The sequence below is a fragment of the Eucyclogobius newberryi genome, unplaced genomic scaffold, assembly GCF_026437365.1.
Source record: "Eucyclogobius newberryi isolate DKJ021-1_F unplaced genomic scaffold, fEucNew1.0.hap1 SCAF_124, whole genome shotgun sequence".
Classification (NCBI taxonomy): Eukaryota; Metazoa; Chordata; class Actinopteri; order Gobiiformes; family Gobiidae; genus Eucyclogobius; species Eucyclogobius newberryi.
The window spans coordinates 190384-207500 of NW_027315751.1; the positions used below are offsets into that span (position 1 = coordinate 190384).

At 43.9% G+C, this 17117-nt stretch overlaps 1 protein-coding gene across 1 annotated transcript; it reads left to right on the forward strand.

Annotated features, from left to right (window-relative positions):
• The first annotated feature begins 3422 nt into the window (after positions 1–3422).
• On the forward strand, positions 3423–16294 carry LOC140357105 (uncharacterized). Its single transcript, XM_072442023.1, has 6 exons — positions 3423–3695; positions 7535–7615; positions 8787–8839; positions 8910–8963; positions 9710–9839; positions 15277–16294. Exons 1-6 carry the CDS (start codon positions 3485–3487, stop codon positions 15609–15611), a joined length of 864 nt encoding a protein of 287 aa, XP_072298124.1. The 5' UTR covers positions 3423–3484; the 3' UTR covers positions 15612–16294.
• The last annotated feature ends 823 nt before the right edge of the window (positions 16295–17117 follow it).

Sequence of the window (17117 nt, forward strand, 5' to 3'; positions counted from 1 at the left end):
AGAAACGAGGACGAATGATGACTCTCAACAAAAATACAGAGTGGCCCGGGCTACTACTGTGCTGTACTCAATGAGCCACAGTTACACTTAGATCAGGGGTGGGCAAACTACGGCCCGCGGGCCACATCTGGCCCGCTGGGCTTTTCAATCCGGCCCACCAAGCTTGTCCAAGTAATATTAAAAAAATGACTTTGCCCTCAGGCTTCTGTCTGCACTTGTATCCTTAATAAATATGACGTGAAATGAATTAAAGAATAGATTCAATAGCCTATATTTATTATATAGCAAATATAAGATAAGATAATCCTTTATTGTCCCACATTTTCCCCATGTGGGACAATAAAGGATTATCTTATCTTATATTTGACAGAAAAGTGATATTTTATTTGATATTTAATTTTTGTGATTTTTTTTTTCCACACCAATGGTGGCGGGCCGGCCTCCGCTGGATTCGAAAATATGGCCCTCGGAGGAAAATAATTGCCCACCATTGACTTGATGGTGGAGAGGTGTCTTGCTTGAGGGCACAACAACGCCCTGTCCCTGTGATAATGTAGTGAGAGCCAAATGAAGCGGGTTCGAATCGACGGAACGCAAGGGTGAAGCGAGGAAACAGATGGTGCAGTGGAAGAGGTGGAGCTGTGGAAGAGGTGGAGCTGTGGAAGAGGTGGAGCTGTGGAAGAGGTGGAGCTGTGGAAGAGGTCGAGCAGTGGAAGAGGTGGAGCTGTGGGCGGCGGTGAGAAGTTAAAATAAGGCTTCTCCACCTCCAGCGGGTAACACACCCAAACGTACTGTGCTGTGCAGTGCAGTGCTGTGCTGTGCAGTGCTGTGCAGTGCTGTGCAGTGCAGTGCTGTGCTGTGCAGTGCTGTGCAGTGCAGTGCAGTGCAGTATTCTCACAGCAGAGCAGTTTAGCGAGCGCAGTTTGTTCATTATTGCATCGGGAATTCTTGGATGTTTTGTCTGTTGCTGAAAGCATCAAAATATGAACGACTTGTTCAGACAGAGACAGAGACAGAGACAGAGACAGAGAAATGGTTTATTGCCATGTACAAAAGTCACAAACAGGAAGATGTCTTGGTGATTCGATGCAACTTAAAACAATGAAGAGTGGGTCCAGCTCCAGTCTCCCTCGTGTCCCTCGTGTCCCTCGTGTCCCTCGTGTCCCTCGTGTCCGTCTGTGAGAGTGGGATCTCTCCTTCACTGGAACTCCTCCAGGTTTCTACGCTTTTTTCCCAAAGAGGTTTTTTTGTAGTTTTTCCTGCAGAAGGAGAGTCTAAGGACAGAGGACCTGGGACATTGTCCCTCGCCACCACAGACATTGTTCATTCGGCCTCAGAGGCGACTGTTGTTGTGATTTTGGGCCTTACAAAAATAAATTGATTTCCTCCTCCACGTCTCCACCTCCGCTCCTCCTCTGCTCCTCCGCTCCTCCTCCGCTCCTCCTCCGCTCCTTCTCCTCCGCTCCACCTCCGCTCCTCCTCCGACACTGAGCAGCGCTGGAGCCCGGCCGTCCTCTTTATATACCGCTCTATTTTTAGCCGCACGAGCCCCAAGTATTTTTAACCAATATGAGCTCATCACCGGCACTTTCCAGCCAATCAGATGCGAGACTATTCGAACCGTGGGACCAATGCCAGGGCAGAACGGGAGAAAGGGGTGGGATCATAGTTGCAAAGAGTAGCTGAGAAGATGGAGGACTCACTCGGATTTATTTAGATGGTACATGTTTCATTGGGTAAAATGCGTAAGTTATTTCTTTTGTGTTCTGAGTCTGTTAAAGAGACAAAACATACTTTTCCCAGGTTCTTATGTTCAATAAGTCTACTTAAGTTAACATAAGTGGAAACAAAATCAAAGCTGAGTTAACATGGGGTGTCCTGAGCAAACTTCCAAGTGGCAAAATATGTTTAACAAAGTCTGAGGAATAAAGTCTGGCGGTAATGCAACAATTGGATGCCAACCGCCATAAAACAACAACAACAACAACAACAACATGTTTAACAATAAGATGTGATTTCGTAATACTTTAGTTGGTAAAATTGCAAAAGAATAATAAAGAAAAACGAATAATAAATGATTGCCACAACTCAATATAGGTTGAAAAAATAAAGCTAACATTTATTTTGGCTAAGTTAATTATTTTCACAATTTCTTTCCCCCCACCGAGTAGAAGATCTCTCCTTCCACAATCTCCGTGTTTCGCTTGTGACTTTAGTACAAACGGCTCCAACACCTTCGCCTCCGTGACCCCGTCCGTGACCCCGTCCGTGACCCCGTCCGTGACCCCGTCCGTGACCCCGTCCGTGACCCCGTCCGTGTCCCATCGCTGTTATCGGACCGGACTGATGACACAGGGCACTTTTTAAAGCAACTTACACTCACTTTTCTCCATCAGCGCCGAGGTGCGCGTGGAAGTGCGTGCGCGCTCTCGCTGCTTTCCGCGCTCCCGTAGGTTCCAGCGCGTCAGCCGTGGGCGCGCACACTGGGCCCTTGAATAGATGTCATAGATCCATGGCCCCTCACATGGAGAAAAGTCACTCTCAACAGACGCATCATCAGTCAGAACCCACAGACTACACATGTTTATGAAGCTGTAACTGGTCCAGAAGTGTTACAAGGCTGATTATAGCTAAGCAATGGAATATTATTGATCATATTCACGAGCTTGTTCTGGTGGTACACGATCTGTGATTGTAGTCGTTACCTAATTTATCCACACTTTGTGTTGGTCCTTTGTTGGGATGTATGGTTTAGTCCTATTGTAGACCTATTTGAGTCCTGGTCTAGATCTGGCTGGGTTTTGGATGACATCACAACATTCTCTTATGTTGTGATGGCTTACCAATAATATTTAAAATATTAAACGGCAAAAGGGTGTATTTCACTCAGGATATAGTTTCGCCGCCCTGTGAGGTGGAGCATGGTTTATTGTCAAGTTTAACCTATTTCAGAAGCAGGTGGCGCACTCTGCTCAACTGAGAAAAGGCGTCCATCAAACGCCACCAAATAGCGCTGCTTACTGCTGCCCTCTAGCGGTAAAAAGTGGTACACGGCACAAAATAACATGGCAGTTCTGTAGACACTCCCTTTGAATAAATTCAAAGCTGGTTGACCTATCTAAAGATTTACAATGTGAATTATTTTACAAGTTACACCTACCAGGCTACTGACAGTTCACATTGCATGTTTAGCCCTGAATGTAAAGTAATATTGGGAAATACATACAATTAAAAAGTAATGGTGCATTTATATTTCAATAATGAGGGAAATATATTTTTTATGGATACGGTATTCAACAATATTTTCAAGCGTGTGTGAAAAGGCTGTTATATTTCCATTTTGGGGGGGAATCTAATCATTTGTTTGTTCATTTGTTTGTTTTTCCTCTTCTTCCTTCTTCCTTATACACACCGCTACGTCACTTCCTACGTCCGCTTCCCATTAGCGCTCGGGGCTAATTCTGAGCTAGCCGTCATTAGCTGTATGGCTATGCCTGGAAAATGCAAGTTCCAGAACGCGTGGCTCGAGAAGGACATTTACAGGGACTGGTTGATGCGGGATGTACGCGATATCCATTCCGCCAGGTGCCGGGCGTGCTGCAAGTTCATCAAGCTCCAGACGATGGGCGAGGCTGCGCTCACTTCTCACGCGGGCGGAGCAGGGCACAAAGCCGCGGTCCGCAAACTGATGGAAGGTAGTCACGGAGCGTGTGTCTCTGCGTGTTTGAAGTGCACATGACACGTTAGACAATGGGCAGCGATTATATGTTAGATTTGAACAAAAAAGAAAAAAAAGTCCCTATTTTTTCCAAGTCGGAACAGTTTTGGTGATGATTTGACTTCCTGGTTGGACATGATTGTTATGATGACAAAATACCTGATAACACCTTTACAAACTGTCAGAATAATGTCAGCTGTTTGTAAACTCGCATTGTTTATAAGATATAGACAGCTTTCAAATGTTCATCACAAATGGCCTCTTGACTGATGTAGAACTATCAATATTTACCAGACAAATATATCTTATGAGAATTTGTCATAATGCACTTTAAAGGTGGACAACGATATAGAATAATGGTGAGACTTTCCTTGGGACGTGTTTGTTGACAGTGTAAATAAAAGTTAAAAGTGCCACTAGATGCTGCCTCACTATTTACACTAGTTTACACCATTTCTGAAAGTGATGAAATGTAAAAATTATGTACATAATGTTGATCCTTTAGAGCTTGACAAAAGTTGACACGTGGCACAGACCTTTCCATGTTTTTGCTTGTGTCACGCGGGTATTTCTTTGGTGAAGATGATAATACATAATGTGTATTTGCTCTTGTAGAGGCGTCCGGACTAAAAATACAGAAGAACTCGATGATTGAATGAAACGAGACCGAGCTTTATATGTAAAGGTGCACTATGTAACTTGTTTGGTGGAGGTTCCATGGAGAATTAGTGCTTTATCTGGAACAGTCTACAGTATGGTATAAAATGAGTCCATGGAGACATGCAGGTGATGTCACTAGGCCAGGTAACAGGCCAGATCTGTGGAGAAGTGACCCTACTACACTGAAATTTCCCCATTGTGTGGACAAATAAAGGCTATCTTTTCTTATATTTATCTCTACTCGCACTATAATCTGTAATACTGTATATGCAAAATAGGTATGTTTAATGCCATACTCTGGAACGTTCCAGGCAAAGTAATATCATCTCCACGGAGACGAGGACAGATGTTACAGTAGCTCATTTTTAGTGTTACGATTATTGTGAGAAGAAACATCACATAAAGATTCACCCAATTATCGACGCAACAAAACAAAATTTAAATTCTTTATTTTCTTTCAATCTAATACATTACAGTTCCGATAGTATGTGACCAGCTTCAGGAAATCAAACTTTCTGAACGCAAAGTAAAGTTGTTATGATATTAACTGCCTCGTTCAAAAGCAGTGTACCTTTTTTGGAGCGCAGATTGAATGGAAAATGCTTAAAGGCGCAATGGACAATTTTTCGGCGATTTGAGAACTCAGGCGTAAGTGCACATGCCACTCCCCCGCGCTTATGCCACTCCCCCGCGCTTATGCCACTCCCCCGCGCTTATGCCACTCCCCCGCGCGCATGCCACTCCCCCGCGCGCATGCCACTCCCCCGCGCTTATGCCACTCCCCCGCGCTTATGCCACTCCCCCGCGCGCATGCCACTCCCCCGCGCGCATGCCACTCCCCCGCGCGCATGCCACTCCCCCGCGCGCATGCCACTCCCCCGCGCGCATGCCACTCCCCCGCGCACATGCCACTCCCCCGCGCTCATGCCACGCGCATGCCACTCCCCCGCGCTCATGCCACGCGCATGCCACTCCCCCGCGCGCATGCCACTCCCCCGCGCGCATGCCACTCCCCCGCGCGCATGCCACTCCCCCGCGCGCATGCCACTCCCCCGCGCGCATGCCACTCCCCCGCGCGCATGCCACTCCCCCGCGCGCATGCCACTCCCCCGCGCGCATGCCACTCCCCCGCGCGCATGCCACTCCCCCGCGCGCATGCCACTCCCCCGCGCTCATGCCACGCGCATGCCACTCCCCCGCGCGCATGCCACTCCCCCGCGCTCATGCCACGCGCATGCCACTCCCCCGCGCATGCCACTCCCCCGCGCGCATGCCACTCCCCCGCGCGCATGCCACTCCCCCGCGCGCATGCCACTCCCCCGCGCGCATGCCACTCCCCCGCGCGCATGCCACTCCCCCCGCGCTCATGCCACTCCCCCCGCGCTCATGCCACTCCCCCGCGCGCATGCCACTCCCCCCGCGCTCATGCCACTCCCCCCGCGCTCATGCCACTCCCCCCGCGCTCATGCCACTCCCCCGCGCGCATGCCACTCCCCCGCGCGCATGCCACTCGCCCGCGCGCATGCCACTCGCATGCCACTCCCCCGCGCGCATGCCACTCCCCCGCGCGCATGCCACTGCCCCGCGCGCATGCCACTGCCCCGCGCGCATGCCACTGCCCCGCGCGCATGCCACTGCCCCGCGCTCATGCCACTGCCCCGCGCTCATGCCACTCCCCCGCGCACATGCCACTCCCCCGTGTGGACTGATACAACACACACGTGCGTTTGTTTATTGGCGTGACAGATCGCATCACATCTCTCGTCTCCCGTAGATTTCCGTCCACTTCTGCGTCAGCTCAAACTGTCTTTCTCCATCTTCATTTTGTCCCGTCACTGAGGGAACTATATTATGATGGATCAATGCACTCAGACACGCGGAAACGTGCTGCTCGTGGGGACGAGCCGCACGCGGCTGCAGGTGAGCGGTAGGTGCAGGCTTTTAGCTAGAGGGCTGTCTTCCCGTCTTTTGGACGGGGTATCTCGACATGTGGACGGACATTTTCGGGGGCAAGGACGGTGTAATTTTTATTAATACATTTTAGAAAAGTTTTTAAATTGGGCCGGGAAGCGTTTGACGATAGTCCACCGTGGTCCGCACCATGACATTTGAGTGTTTACAATAGAGCTGGGTTTCGATTCAAATTTGAAGAATCGATCCGATTCGATCCGGGGGTTAATGTTATTAAAAATGCAAAATGTATTTGAACCGTTTCCTTCACTTCATGACTGTGTAGAGAAGCAACATATTAAAACTAGTATTATATCAATATTAAACAGTATAGTATACAGAGTATTGGTAGTTACTGATGGAAGACTGATGAAAAGGTTAAGGGTCAATCTACCTTCAAGATAGATAATCTAGGAGTCCTGAATTATCTTTCTTGAAGGTAGATTGAAGTTCACTGAGGGAAATGTAGAACAGAATTTTAATTTAGAAAATAACAATTTAAAAAAAAAAAAAAAAAAAAAAATCGATCTTTGGACGTACAAATCGATAATCGGTCATTAATATGCAAATCGATTAAAAATCGGAAAATCGATTTTTTTCAACCCAGCTCTAGTTTACAAGTGAAAATTTGCATGCTGCACGCTGATTGGTCGACAAAGTTTGTGTGCTTGGCTCTGATTGGCTGCCGAGCCGTGGTCTGGAAAATGCCGAACCTCCACGGCCAAATACCATGTAAACTACGGCGCGATACGCCGCTTCTAAGTGGCAGTGTGATCCGCACAGCGAGAGGCGCAGGCGGCGCCAGAGTATGTGAAGTCAATATGATACGAGAGGCGTGCGGCGCCGCTCTAGATCGACTCCGCGTTTAAAGCGGCGCTTTATTTAGTAAAAGCGTTGAAAAAAGGTCGTGAAACAGGCGCGAGTGAAAATTTGAAGCCCCCGGTTGGACGGGGTGTTTTCATATCCTAGCTAAAAGCCCCTGGGTAGGTGCGTTTTATGATTGACACGTGGCAGGACTAATGGGCCGTCCACGCCACGAGGAAATAAGACTCAGATTTGGGCCAAAAAAATCGTCCATTTAACCTTTAACTTTGCTTCTAAAATGGCCCCAATTATTAGTTTACGATTATAGTGTGACCTGAACAAAAACAATGATGGATTAACAGAATCAACATGAAGTTCGAACAGTTGTTTCCTCTTCTTCAGCACATGCCTGGTTCAGGTCCCAAAGCGCACAGAGTATCAGAAAGTCTCCGGGAGATGAAGGCAGCACCCCGCTAACTGAAAGTAAGTTGCAGAATGAAAACCCCAAGACGGTACCGTATTTTCCGAACTAGAAGTCGCTCCAGACACAAAATGCATAATAGAGAAGAAAAAAAACATATTCAAGTCAAACTGCAGTATAAGTTGCATTTTTGGGGAAATGTATTTGATAAAATCCAAGACCAAGAACAGACATTTCATCTTCAAATGTAATTTTAAATAATAACAGTTTAAAGAACATGGTGAATAGGTGTATGTATGCTAACGCTAACACCTTCAGCTACATGACGTATGCTAACACTAACACCTTCAGCTACATGACGTATGCTAACGCTAACACCTTCAGCTACATGACGTATGCTAACACTAAATCAAATCAAATCAAATCAATTTATTTTTGTAAGGCCCAAAATCACAACAACAGTTGCCTCTGAGGGCCACAGGGAGAAATGAATCAACAATGTCTGTGGTGGCGATGGAGTCAGACAATGTCTGTGGTGGCGAGGGACGATGTCCCAGGGTCCTCTGTCCTTAGACTCTCCTTCTCGGCCAGGAAAAACTACAAACTAACACCTTCAGCTACATGACGTATGCTAACGCTAACACCTTCAGCTACATGACGTATGCTAACGCTAACACCTTCAGCTACATGACGTATGCTAACGCTAACACCTTCAGCTACATGACGTATGCTAACGCTAACACCTTCAGCTACATGACGTATGCTAACGCTAACACCTTCAGCTACATGACGTATGCTAACGCTAACACCTTCAGCTACATGAGGCACAGACAGAACTGTGGTGTCTGGTATGTTAGCGTAACATATGAACAGTTATTCAGATAACTATAGCATAAAGAACATGCTAACAAGCTAACATGCTAAGTTTACCAAAGCATCGGTTTTACCCCAAATCACTAAATCCACTGAATTCTTCTTCCTGTGTCACTTCTAAACAACTCCACAAACTCCAGAGGTAGAGGAAGTCGCTTAGAGCCTAGAGCGCCCTCTTGTGGCTGACAGTGTGAAAATAATCAACATGTGACATCCGGTTGCCGTGTGAAAACAACAAATAATATCACATAATTCGCTATGAAAAATATGAAAAAAGGTGTGACTTATAATCCGTAAAATACAATAATTTATTATGCTTAAAATGAAATAAAAACTAACTTTACTCTTTTCTTTCTGCAGGTAATATTCTCTCAATAAACACCACTGGGATGGTAAATGGCGGCTTGGCACAGGTAAACGTCAGTAGCCGTTTTCATTTATAAATTATTTCCCCTCACAATCTTCACCCGTCTTATTTTTTAGGTTAAAGGAACATTTTGGCCAGAGGAGGAGAAACATAGGCCTGGACTTTCTCAGGTGAGACTTGAGCTACAGGAGCCTGCATGACACCGACATTTCTAAAGGCAACTACTGGCCCCGCTACACACAGAAAACTGCAAACTTGACTCTATTATTATTCATGAATGCAGTCGGATGTGACCCCACTTTTATATACCGCTGGACAATATGACAAAAGGAAAAACATTCTCGTATTTAATTTGATTTTTTTTGGTATTACTAAAAACAAACTTGCTTTTAACGGAGCTCGAGATTGTATCGTCACACCTCATAGAATTTTCTGAAAGACTAATGCTAAATCAATAGATATTTTAAGATGCTGAATACTACCGGTATCCTTCATTTCAAAGTCTTCAGACACTGTAGTCTGATAAATGTTTTCATTAGTAGTGAGTGACCTTGAAGCTTGTCGCGTTTTTCCAAGGCTCTTTAGTTTACCTTTTTACACCGTTTTGGCTAATGTATTTGGCCTTATTACATGCTTGCAACAAACATGGTGGATTTCCATGGTAATGGTTATTTCTGGACGTTCCTCCCGAGCTCTATATTCATTTAATGAAGACAGACGTTTAATCACTGTCCATGAAAAAAAATTGTCGTCTTTCTTCCTCCAAAGTCTGAACTCTGCTCCAAACCAAATGCTTTCACTGACAAAGGATCGAATGACGACTGATGAGTCATTGCACGGCCATACTTTGATGGATTGATGGCTCACAGAAGTTTACTGTGTAAAAGTATTATCTTCTCTGTTTCTTTGTGTCCAGCCTGAAGACATTAAAGATACTCCTTTAGAGACTTTCGAGTGGTCAGAGCTTAACCACAACAAGAACTCAATTTCCCATAATCCTGAGTTTCAAGACCCTGCTTTCACAGCAACATTCATCACAGCAACAGGTGAACCCTATGTTTGTATTCACCTTAATCTACCCCGCCCACTTTGGCCTCTTTCTGCCACGGCTCAGCGCTTCAGTTGTAATTGTAATAGCGGGAACTCTGCAAGCCTTGAAATAACGGGTAGGACACGGTCAATGACAGACGGAAAAATCAGTTTTGACGGACTCAAAAATAAAGTCTCCGGACATACGGACCAATGCAAATTTTTCGCCGTAATATATTTTGAATTGGCAAAAATAGCACGGTGAACATACCCACAGCGATTCCTATTGTTGTAGTTGTACAGCGGCGGAAGCAGCGTAGCACATGTGCGCGCTGAGAAAATCATGGCAGATAAACACCACGCTGCCGCTGTCAAACACAAACCAAAACCAGCGGCTGCAAGGACACTCAAGAACTGGATTGATGATGATCTTGCTAAGTTTTGTGCCCGTGGCTGGCTAGAGCCGTCCTTCTCAAATAGTGGGGCAACATGTCGGGGGCGTTAGAGCATCGGACGCTTTGGACGCTCCACCAGACCCGGAGGGAGGGAAAGAGAGAAGAGGAGACATGTAGTTCCAGAGCGTAATCTTACCTGTAAATGCTTTTTTCATTCTTCACTAATCTGTTTGTTGTTGGCGTGAGCCAAAGGAAAGTTTCAAGCCCCTCCCCCTAGCGTTACCATGGAGATCAACTCACTAATAAATTATATAATGCTTAAAAGAGCTACAATGAGGGGCCAATAAGCATACATTTATATTATTTAATTAATTTGTGGCCATTTTATTTTTAAATGAATACGCTATTTTAAAGAGTAGGGAAGTTCATTGTTTAAAAAAATAATTATATATATATATATATATATATATATATATATATATATATATATATATATATATATATATATATATATATATATATATATATATATATATATATATATATATATATATATATATATATATATATATATATATATATATATATATATATTATATATATTATATATTATATATATTATATATATAATATATTATATATATAATATATATATATAAATGTTTCCTTACTTTTTTCTGATAATTGTGAATAATTGTAAAATAGTGATATTTCTCCTCATGAAAATTGTGACTAAAATGAATATTGTGACATCCCTAATAACAAAACAAACAAAAGTCACCCAAAAGCTAATAAGACGAGGAAATATGAGGAAGTGTATGTAGCACTTCACTGTGACTGAGGTGGAGACCAGGAAAGACCACCGTGTCTACTGTGTCTTTAATGTTGGCAGCGACAGCATGAAGCCAAATAAATTACACATCATTAAAACACACACTTGTGACTGATTCAGAATTAGCCATGACAGGTACCAAATGATTGGTACCTGTCATGTTGACAGGGACGTAAAAATAATAATTTCAAGGCTTGCTCTGCCCACTTAAGTGGAGAACGAGGGAAAAGTTTTGCTGCTTAAATATGCTATAAAGTAGATTGATTTGCGTAAAAATGTCCAATGTTCATGTGACCAACAAGTCAACAATGCACAGATTCCCTGGACGGCCGGAACACGACTTTTTAGTCCGTGGAGTCTTATTTGCTATTGAGGTCAGCAGCCCTATGTTAAGGATTACGTACACTGGATGGCGGCGCACAGAATAAGGTGGATAGCAGCTTGGTTGTGTGGGCAGTTCATTTCAGGGGAGCCATATTATGCAATATATATATTTTTATATAATCTTTTATAATGTTCCCTCATCAAAAACACGGCTAAACGATCAGTTTTAACTATATTGTTACGTCACAGGTAGAAATCCAGAGGTGCTGCTTCAAGTCCATAAATCATTGCCAGATAGAATCTGAGCATAGATATTAAAGGTGCCATAACATGCTTTTTTTCAAGTTTCGTAGTCTATCCTAAGTGTATAATTGATAATAATAAGGGTTGTGCATAACCCTTAACATAATAGTTAAGAAATATCACCCAGACCTTGGACCCACTCACCAACCCGGAAATGCAGACGGCTTGGTTTGATATTCGCCCCCACCCTTGTGAAGAGCCATCTGGCTCCCCCGCCCAACCCGTGACGTAGTCTCAGAGAGCGTGTGCCCCGCCCAACCCGTGACGTAGTCTCAGAGAGCGTGTGTGCCCCGCCCAACCCGTGACGTAGTCTCAGAGAGCGTGTGCCCCGCCCAACCCGTGACGTAGTCTCAGAGAGCTTGTGTGCCCCGCCCAACCCGTGACGTAGTCTCAGAGCGCGTGTGCCCCGCCCAACCCGTGACGTAGTCTCAGAGAGCGTGTGTGCCCCGCCCAACCCGTGACGTAGTCTCAGAGAGCGTGTGTGCCCCGCCCAACCCGTGACGTAGTCTCAGAGCGCGTGTGCCCCGCCCAACCCGTGACGTAGTGTGTCCCCCACAGCTGTCTGCTCCGCGCGACTGAGTGAGAAACGATAGAACTTCAGATCAACACTACTTTGCGGACACGGTCTTGCCCCACCGCCCGTCAGTTTGGAGATTGGAGGAAAGGAGATAGTCTGTACTATAGCTAAATACTGCGGGAATCAATCAAAAAACACTCTGGGACATATATGAAGCACAAATAGCAATGTAAGAAGGTTAAAAGCTCTGAAAAGTCGATTTAGCATGTTATGGGACCTTTAACAAGTTGCTTAAACGCTAGTTCTTTTTGTGTTTTTTTTTTTTCTTCTTTTTTTTCAATGGTTCATTCCCACTGCTGCCAGTGAATGTGTGATCACATCAAATCCATGCAATGGGAGCAGAAAAAAGCTTTGTCATAATAAAAGAAAAAGATGGCTCTCCAAAAAGTAGATGTTTTCATTCATGCACAGCAGTGATGATACGTGATACGCAGGTACATGCAGTAAACCCTCCAGAAGTGCGGCTGGATTTGTGTATACTCACTACAAATGTATCACTGATGCCAGCTTCACAGCACTTTAGTGCTTTCACTCCTCTTTCCCCGCAGTCACTTCTCTGAGCTCCTTTTAAGGCCCGTACAGACCGCGGCGGCCGAATCGCGCTCGACGCAGAATTTGATGCTTGGGCTTATCAGGGCTACTGCAAGCTACAAAATGTTTTTATTTGACATTAACCTGCCTCATATTAACGGAGGCAAAAGAATGAATGAATAAAAGTGCAGCAAGGAAACTCGGCATGCGCACACCAGGGACAAAACATACAAGATAAAACTAACCTAAAGATATTGTGTAGAACTCAGTTCAGAGTGATACACATATCAATCTGGCGTGAACACAGTGGTGTAGGGTTTGCCCCCTTCCTGATTTCTTATTTTATTGAATCTTTGAAACACAAATGCAGTTTTTTAAATGAAGGTTTTTATTATTAGGGAAAACCTGAAAACCTACATGGTCCTGTGTGAAAATGTAATCGCCCCCTAAACCTAATAACTGGTTGAGCCACTTTTAGCTGCAATAACTGCCATCAAGCTTTTGCAGTAACTTGCACTGAGTAGATTGAAGTGCTGAGGAGGAATTTTGTCCCACTCATCTTTCAGACACATTGGAGGGTTTTCGATCATGAACCTCCTTTTTAAGATCATGCCAAACATCTCAAAAGGATTCAGATCAGGACTTTGACTAGGCCATTCTAAAGTCTTCATTTTGTTTTTCTTCAGTCATTCATAGGTGGACTTGCTTGTGTTTTGGTCGACAGCAGAATCTATGATTCCATTTATCACAGCAAGTCTTCCAGATCCTGAAGCAGCAAAACAGCCCCAGACCATCACAAGTTCACCACTACCACCATCACTACTGTTAGTTTGATGTTCTGTGTCTGAAATGCTTTTACGTAACTTTTACCCCAGATGTAATGGGAAAAGTAGGGATGTCCCGATCAAGTTTTTTTGGCCCCGCTCCGATTCTGAGTCATCTGATTTTGAGTATCTGCCGATACCGAGTCCCGATCCGATACTTTTGTAACGCATAAAAAAAAATGCCAAAATGCAACATAAACAGGTTGTCCCCAGTTTTTTTTTATTTCTTAACACTTTAACAGTGCATCTTCCTTTGAGGTAGCTTGAATAAGAAATAATAGTGCAAAATTTGAATTAAATAAAAATAGCAGCTCATCTTAAAATACCCAGCAGGCATGTAGTGCATCTCCTTATGCAAGTGCATATTAAATGAAAGTGCAACAGTAATGTGCTTTTCAGAACTGCACTCTTAATTCTCTTCTGGCTTAAATATTAAAATGTATGTTTTTCTTGATGAAATCCGTCTGAATGTCAAGTCGAGAGTAAGCCAGGGGCGAGTGTTCTGATCCTTGCGGTAGCCACAGTGTCTATCACGCCGCGCTATCAGCCCACACTCCGCTCCCCCGTGTCTGTGCTCTGAAATGGTTCATTTCTCCCTGTGGCCCTCAGAGGCAACTGTTGTTGTGGTTTTGGGCCTTACAAAAATAAATTGATTTGATTTGATGATGACGCCCTCGCCTAAACCACACGTCGTCTCCCATAGCGTTCTTCATATTTGCAGTGTTGTCGCGCAAAATTACATCGACCCGTTGCTTGTCATTGCCCCAGTTATTGAGCATCTAATCTCTTAATGCCCTCTGCTGTGTGGGATCTGCAAAATTCCCTGGGCATGCAGGATCGCCCGACATAAAACAAAACTAAAGTTTACTGCCGTAAAGTGTGGGCTTTGCGGCAGTAAAATGTTATTCATTCATGCATAATACGGAGGTGAGAGACTAATAATAAGCTTGAAATGTATAGCGCTGATCAAACTAATAAGAGTAAAATGTATGTCCAATCACTGATCGGGATGCAACATCCGATTTCGATCGAGTCTGAAACCACGTGAACGGGCCCAATTTCCGATCACGTGATCAGATCGGGACATCCCTACTCCAAAAAGTTCAACTTTGTCTCATCAGTCCACAGAGTATTTTCCCATAAGTCTTGTGGATCATCAAGATGTTTTCTGGCAAATGAAGACGAGCCTTAATGATGGGTGGCCGCTGTGCTCCTGCAAACACTTTTTCACACAGGGCTGTGATGTTTTGGATCTTGAAAAATAAGAAATCAGAAGGGGCAAATACTTTTTCACTCCACTGTAGGTTTCGCAGTACTGAGGAAAAACGTTTACAGCCTGACAGTTACCTGAAGCCTCAATCACCTGCTACTTAGTTCATCCTAAATCTACCAGAAGACCGGAAAACATTTATGAAGTTTTCTGTTGGAGGAGCCCCAAAGCCCCCCAAATCTTGCACTTTTGAAAAATCACAATATGACCACGAGAAAAACATTGACTACACCACTGCACAGTATGGTACATGAAATACTTGGGCACCAAAGTAATGTACATCCAAATAAAATTTGGTTGGACATAAAAAACAGAAAAATATATTTTTAATCTCAATGAGGTTTTTATTGGCTAAATAAAGGTTCCATAAATAAGCACCTCCCCTTTATCTTCTTCAGGCTGTCCCACAAAGCGCCCCTCTCGGCGCGGGCGCCCCCCTTCTAAGTCTGACCCTGCAGACTTGGGCATGGCCACTGGTCTGAGCTGCCTGGATCAGCAGAGGAACATGGCTCTGCTGGAGTGGGAGGGGCGCATGAGGAGCCTGTCCCAGGAGCAGGAGCTGTTAGCAGAGAAGCGGCGAGCAACCCGACAGAAGGAGCGCGCCTACAGACTCAAGACGAGGTACTACCGAGCCAAGCTACGAAGGCTGGGGGAGGAGGTCCCCTCCTCCTCCGACAGTGAGCAGGACGAGGGCCACAGGCTGGACATCACGGCACATAGGAGTATTTTATAGGACAAAGACTGTTTGAAAATGTAAATATGTAAATAAAAATAACATGTTTTTTTATATTTTCACAAATGTTAACGATGGATTTTAAACTCAATCATACAGCACAAACTAGGAAAAGGTGTAACCATACAGATGACAGATACACACTTCAAAACAAACAATAAAACCGGAGCTCCGTATGTAAATATCCTTCTGCTGAAGGACATATCCTCTTCTTTTGACTGGCAGGTTTTAGAAGTTGTTTAGTATCAAGTACTGGACTAAACTGGAATAGTTGTTTAAAAAGACTCAGTGCTAAATTTGCATATAGAATACATGTCATTTTAAAAAGCAAATAGAAACACTATGGCTTAAAGTATTGGTAAAAATCAGAGGAACAAAGGTTGACCCTATATTTTTTCCACAGGAAAATTCAAGTAAAAATGCACCTAGAACACAATTATTTTGTTTCTTTCCATCTATACCATTTTTTGGAATGTATTTTGTGTTTTATGCACATGCCTTTTTTTGGGTCTGAACTTTGCCATAATCAATGTTTTTTTTCCCTCTCATGCTTTTGTACAATTTTGTATCATAGAAAATGTATTTTAAAATTTTGAAACCATTTCTCAAGTGGTACTTCAACTGAAGTGTATGTACATGAAAGTGGACCAGACGTATACAAATAAAAATATTTGTGAATGTGATTTTAATGATTTATTTGTGTCTTAAGAAATATTTTTTTTCTACTTATTTCTTATGTAACGGCAACAAAATGACCAACACCTGTTTTTAGTGTAAAACAATAACAATATTAATTAAAGCCGCAAGCGGCCTTCCGACTCTGCTCTCTGCATTTTACAGAGATGGCGCTAACGCAATTGTCTAAGAACTAAGACAGCGACACATTGGTACAATGCTGTGCTTAACCAGTGCAAATGAACACAAATGTCGGTCGAATGTGCAGCTCCAGCGCACAGAGACCGTGACACTTGGAATAAAAATATGGATAACTTTTGATGCTCCGCTTGTGTAGATGATTCTCCCCAAATATGAGCTTGATCGAGCTATTGCCCACAGAGGAGTTCATTAAAGTGTGAAGCATAAATGTGAACATTTCAAGGATTTGGCGTTTTTCCCATTTGTGACATATATTTGCGGCTCTACCGCAGAGAGACCGTAGCACTTAGAATCAAAATATGGATAACTTTTGATGCCCCGCTTGTGTAGATGATATTCTCCAAATATGAACTTGATCGGACAATCGCCCTAGGAGGAGTTTGTTAAAGTGTGAAGCGTAAAAATGTGGTGATTTGAGCGATTCTACGATTTTCCCATAAGGATAACATGGGATGTTTCTGTCATCGCTACGGTTACGCCGTACAAAATATGACTTTGGCTCTCATACTTTTATGATTTGGATGGAAAATTAGAATTTTGTTCAAAATATCATGTCATTTGGAAAAACTCTATTGCTTATAGGCCACTCTGAAGGCCAAATAGTCAGAATTCTGGGAAACGTTTGCGGCT

Bases quoted from the DNA above. Each gene is read 5' to 3' on its own strand.
- LOC140357105 (XM_072442023.1), top strand. From the start codon at position 3,485: ATGGCTATGCCTGGAAAATGCAAGTTCCAGAACGCGTGGCTCGAGAAG. The intron at 7,616-8,786 runs GTAAGTTGCAGA...TTCTTTCTGCAG, and splicing joins CAGCACCCCGCTAACTGAAA to GTAATATTCTCTCAATAAAC. The intron at 8,964-9,709 runs GTGAGACTTGAG...CTTTGTGTCCAG, and splicing joins ATAGGCCTGGACTTTCTCAG to CCTGAAGACATTAAAGATAC.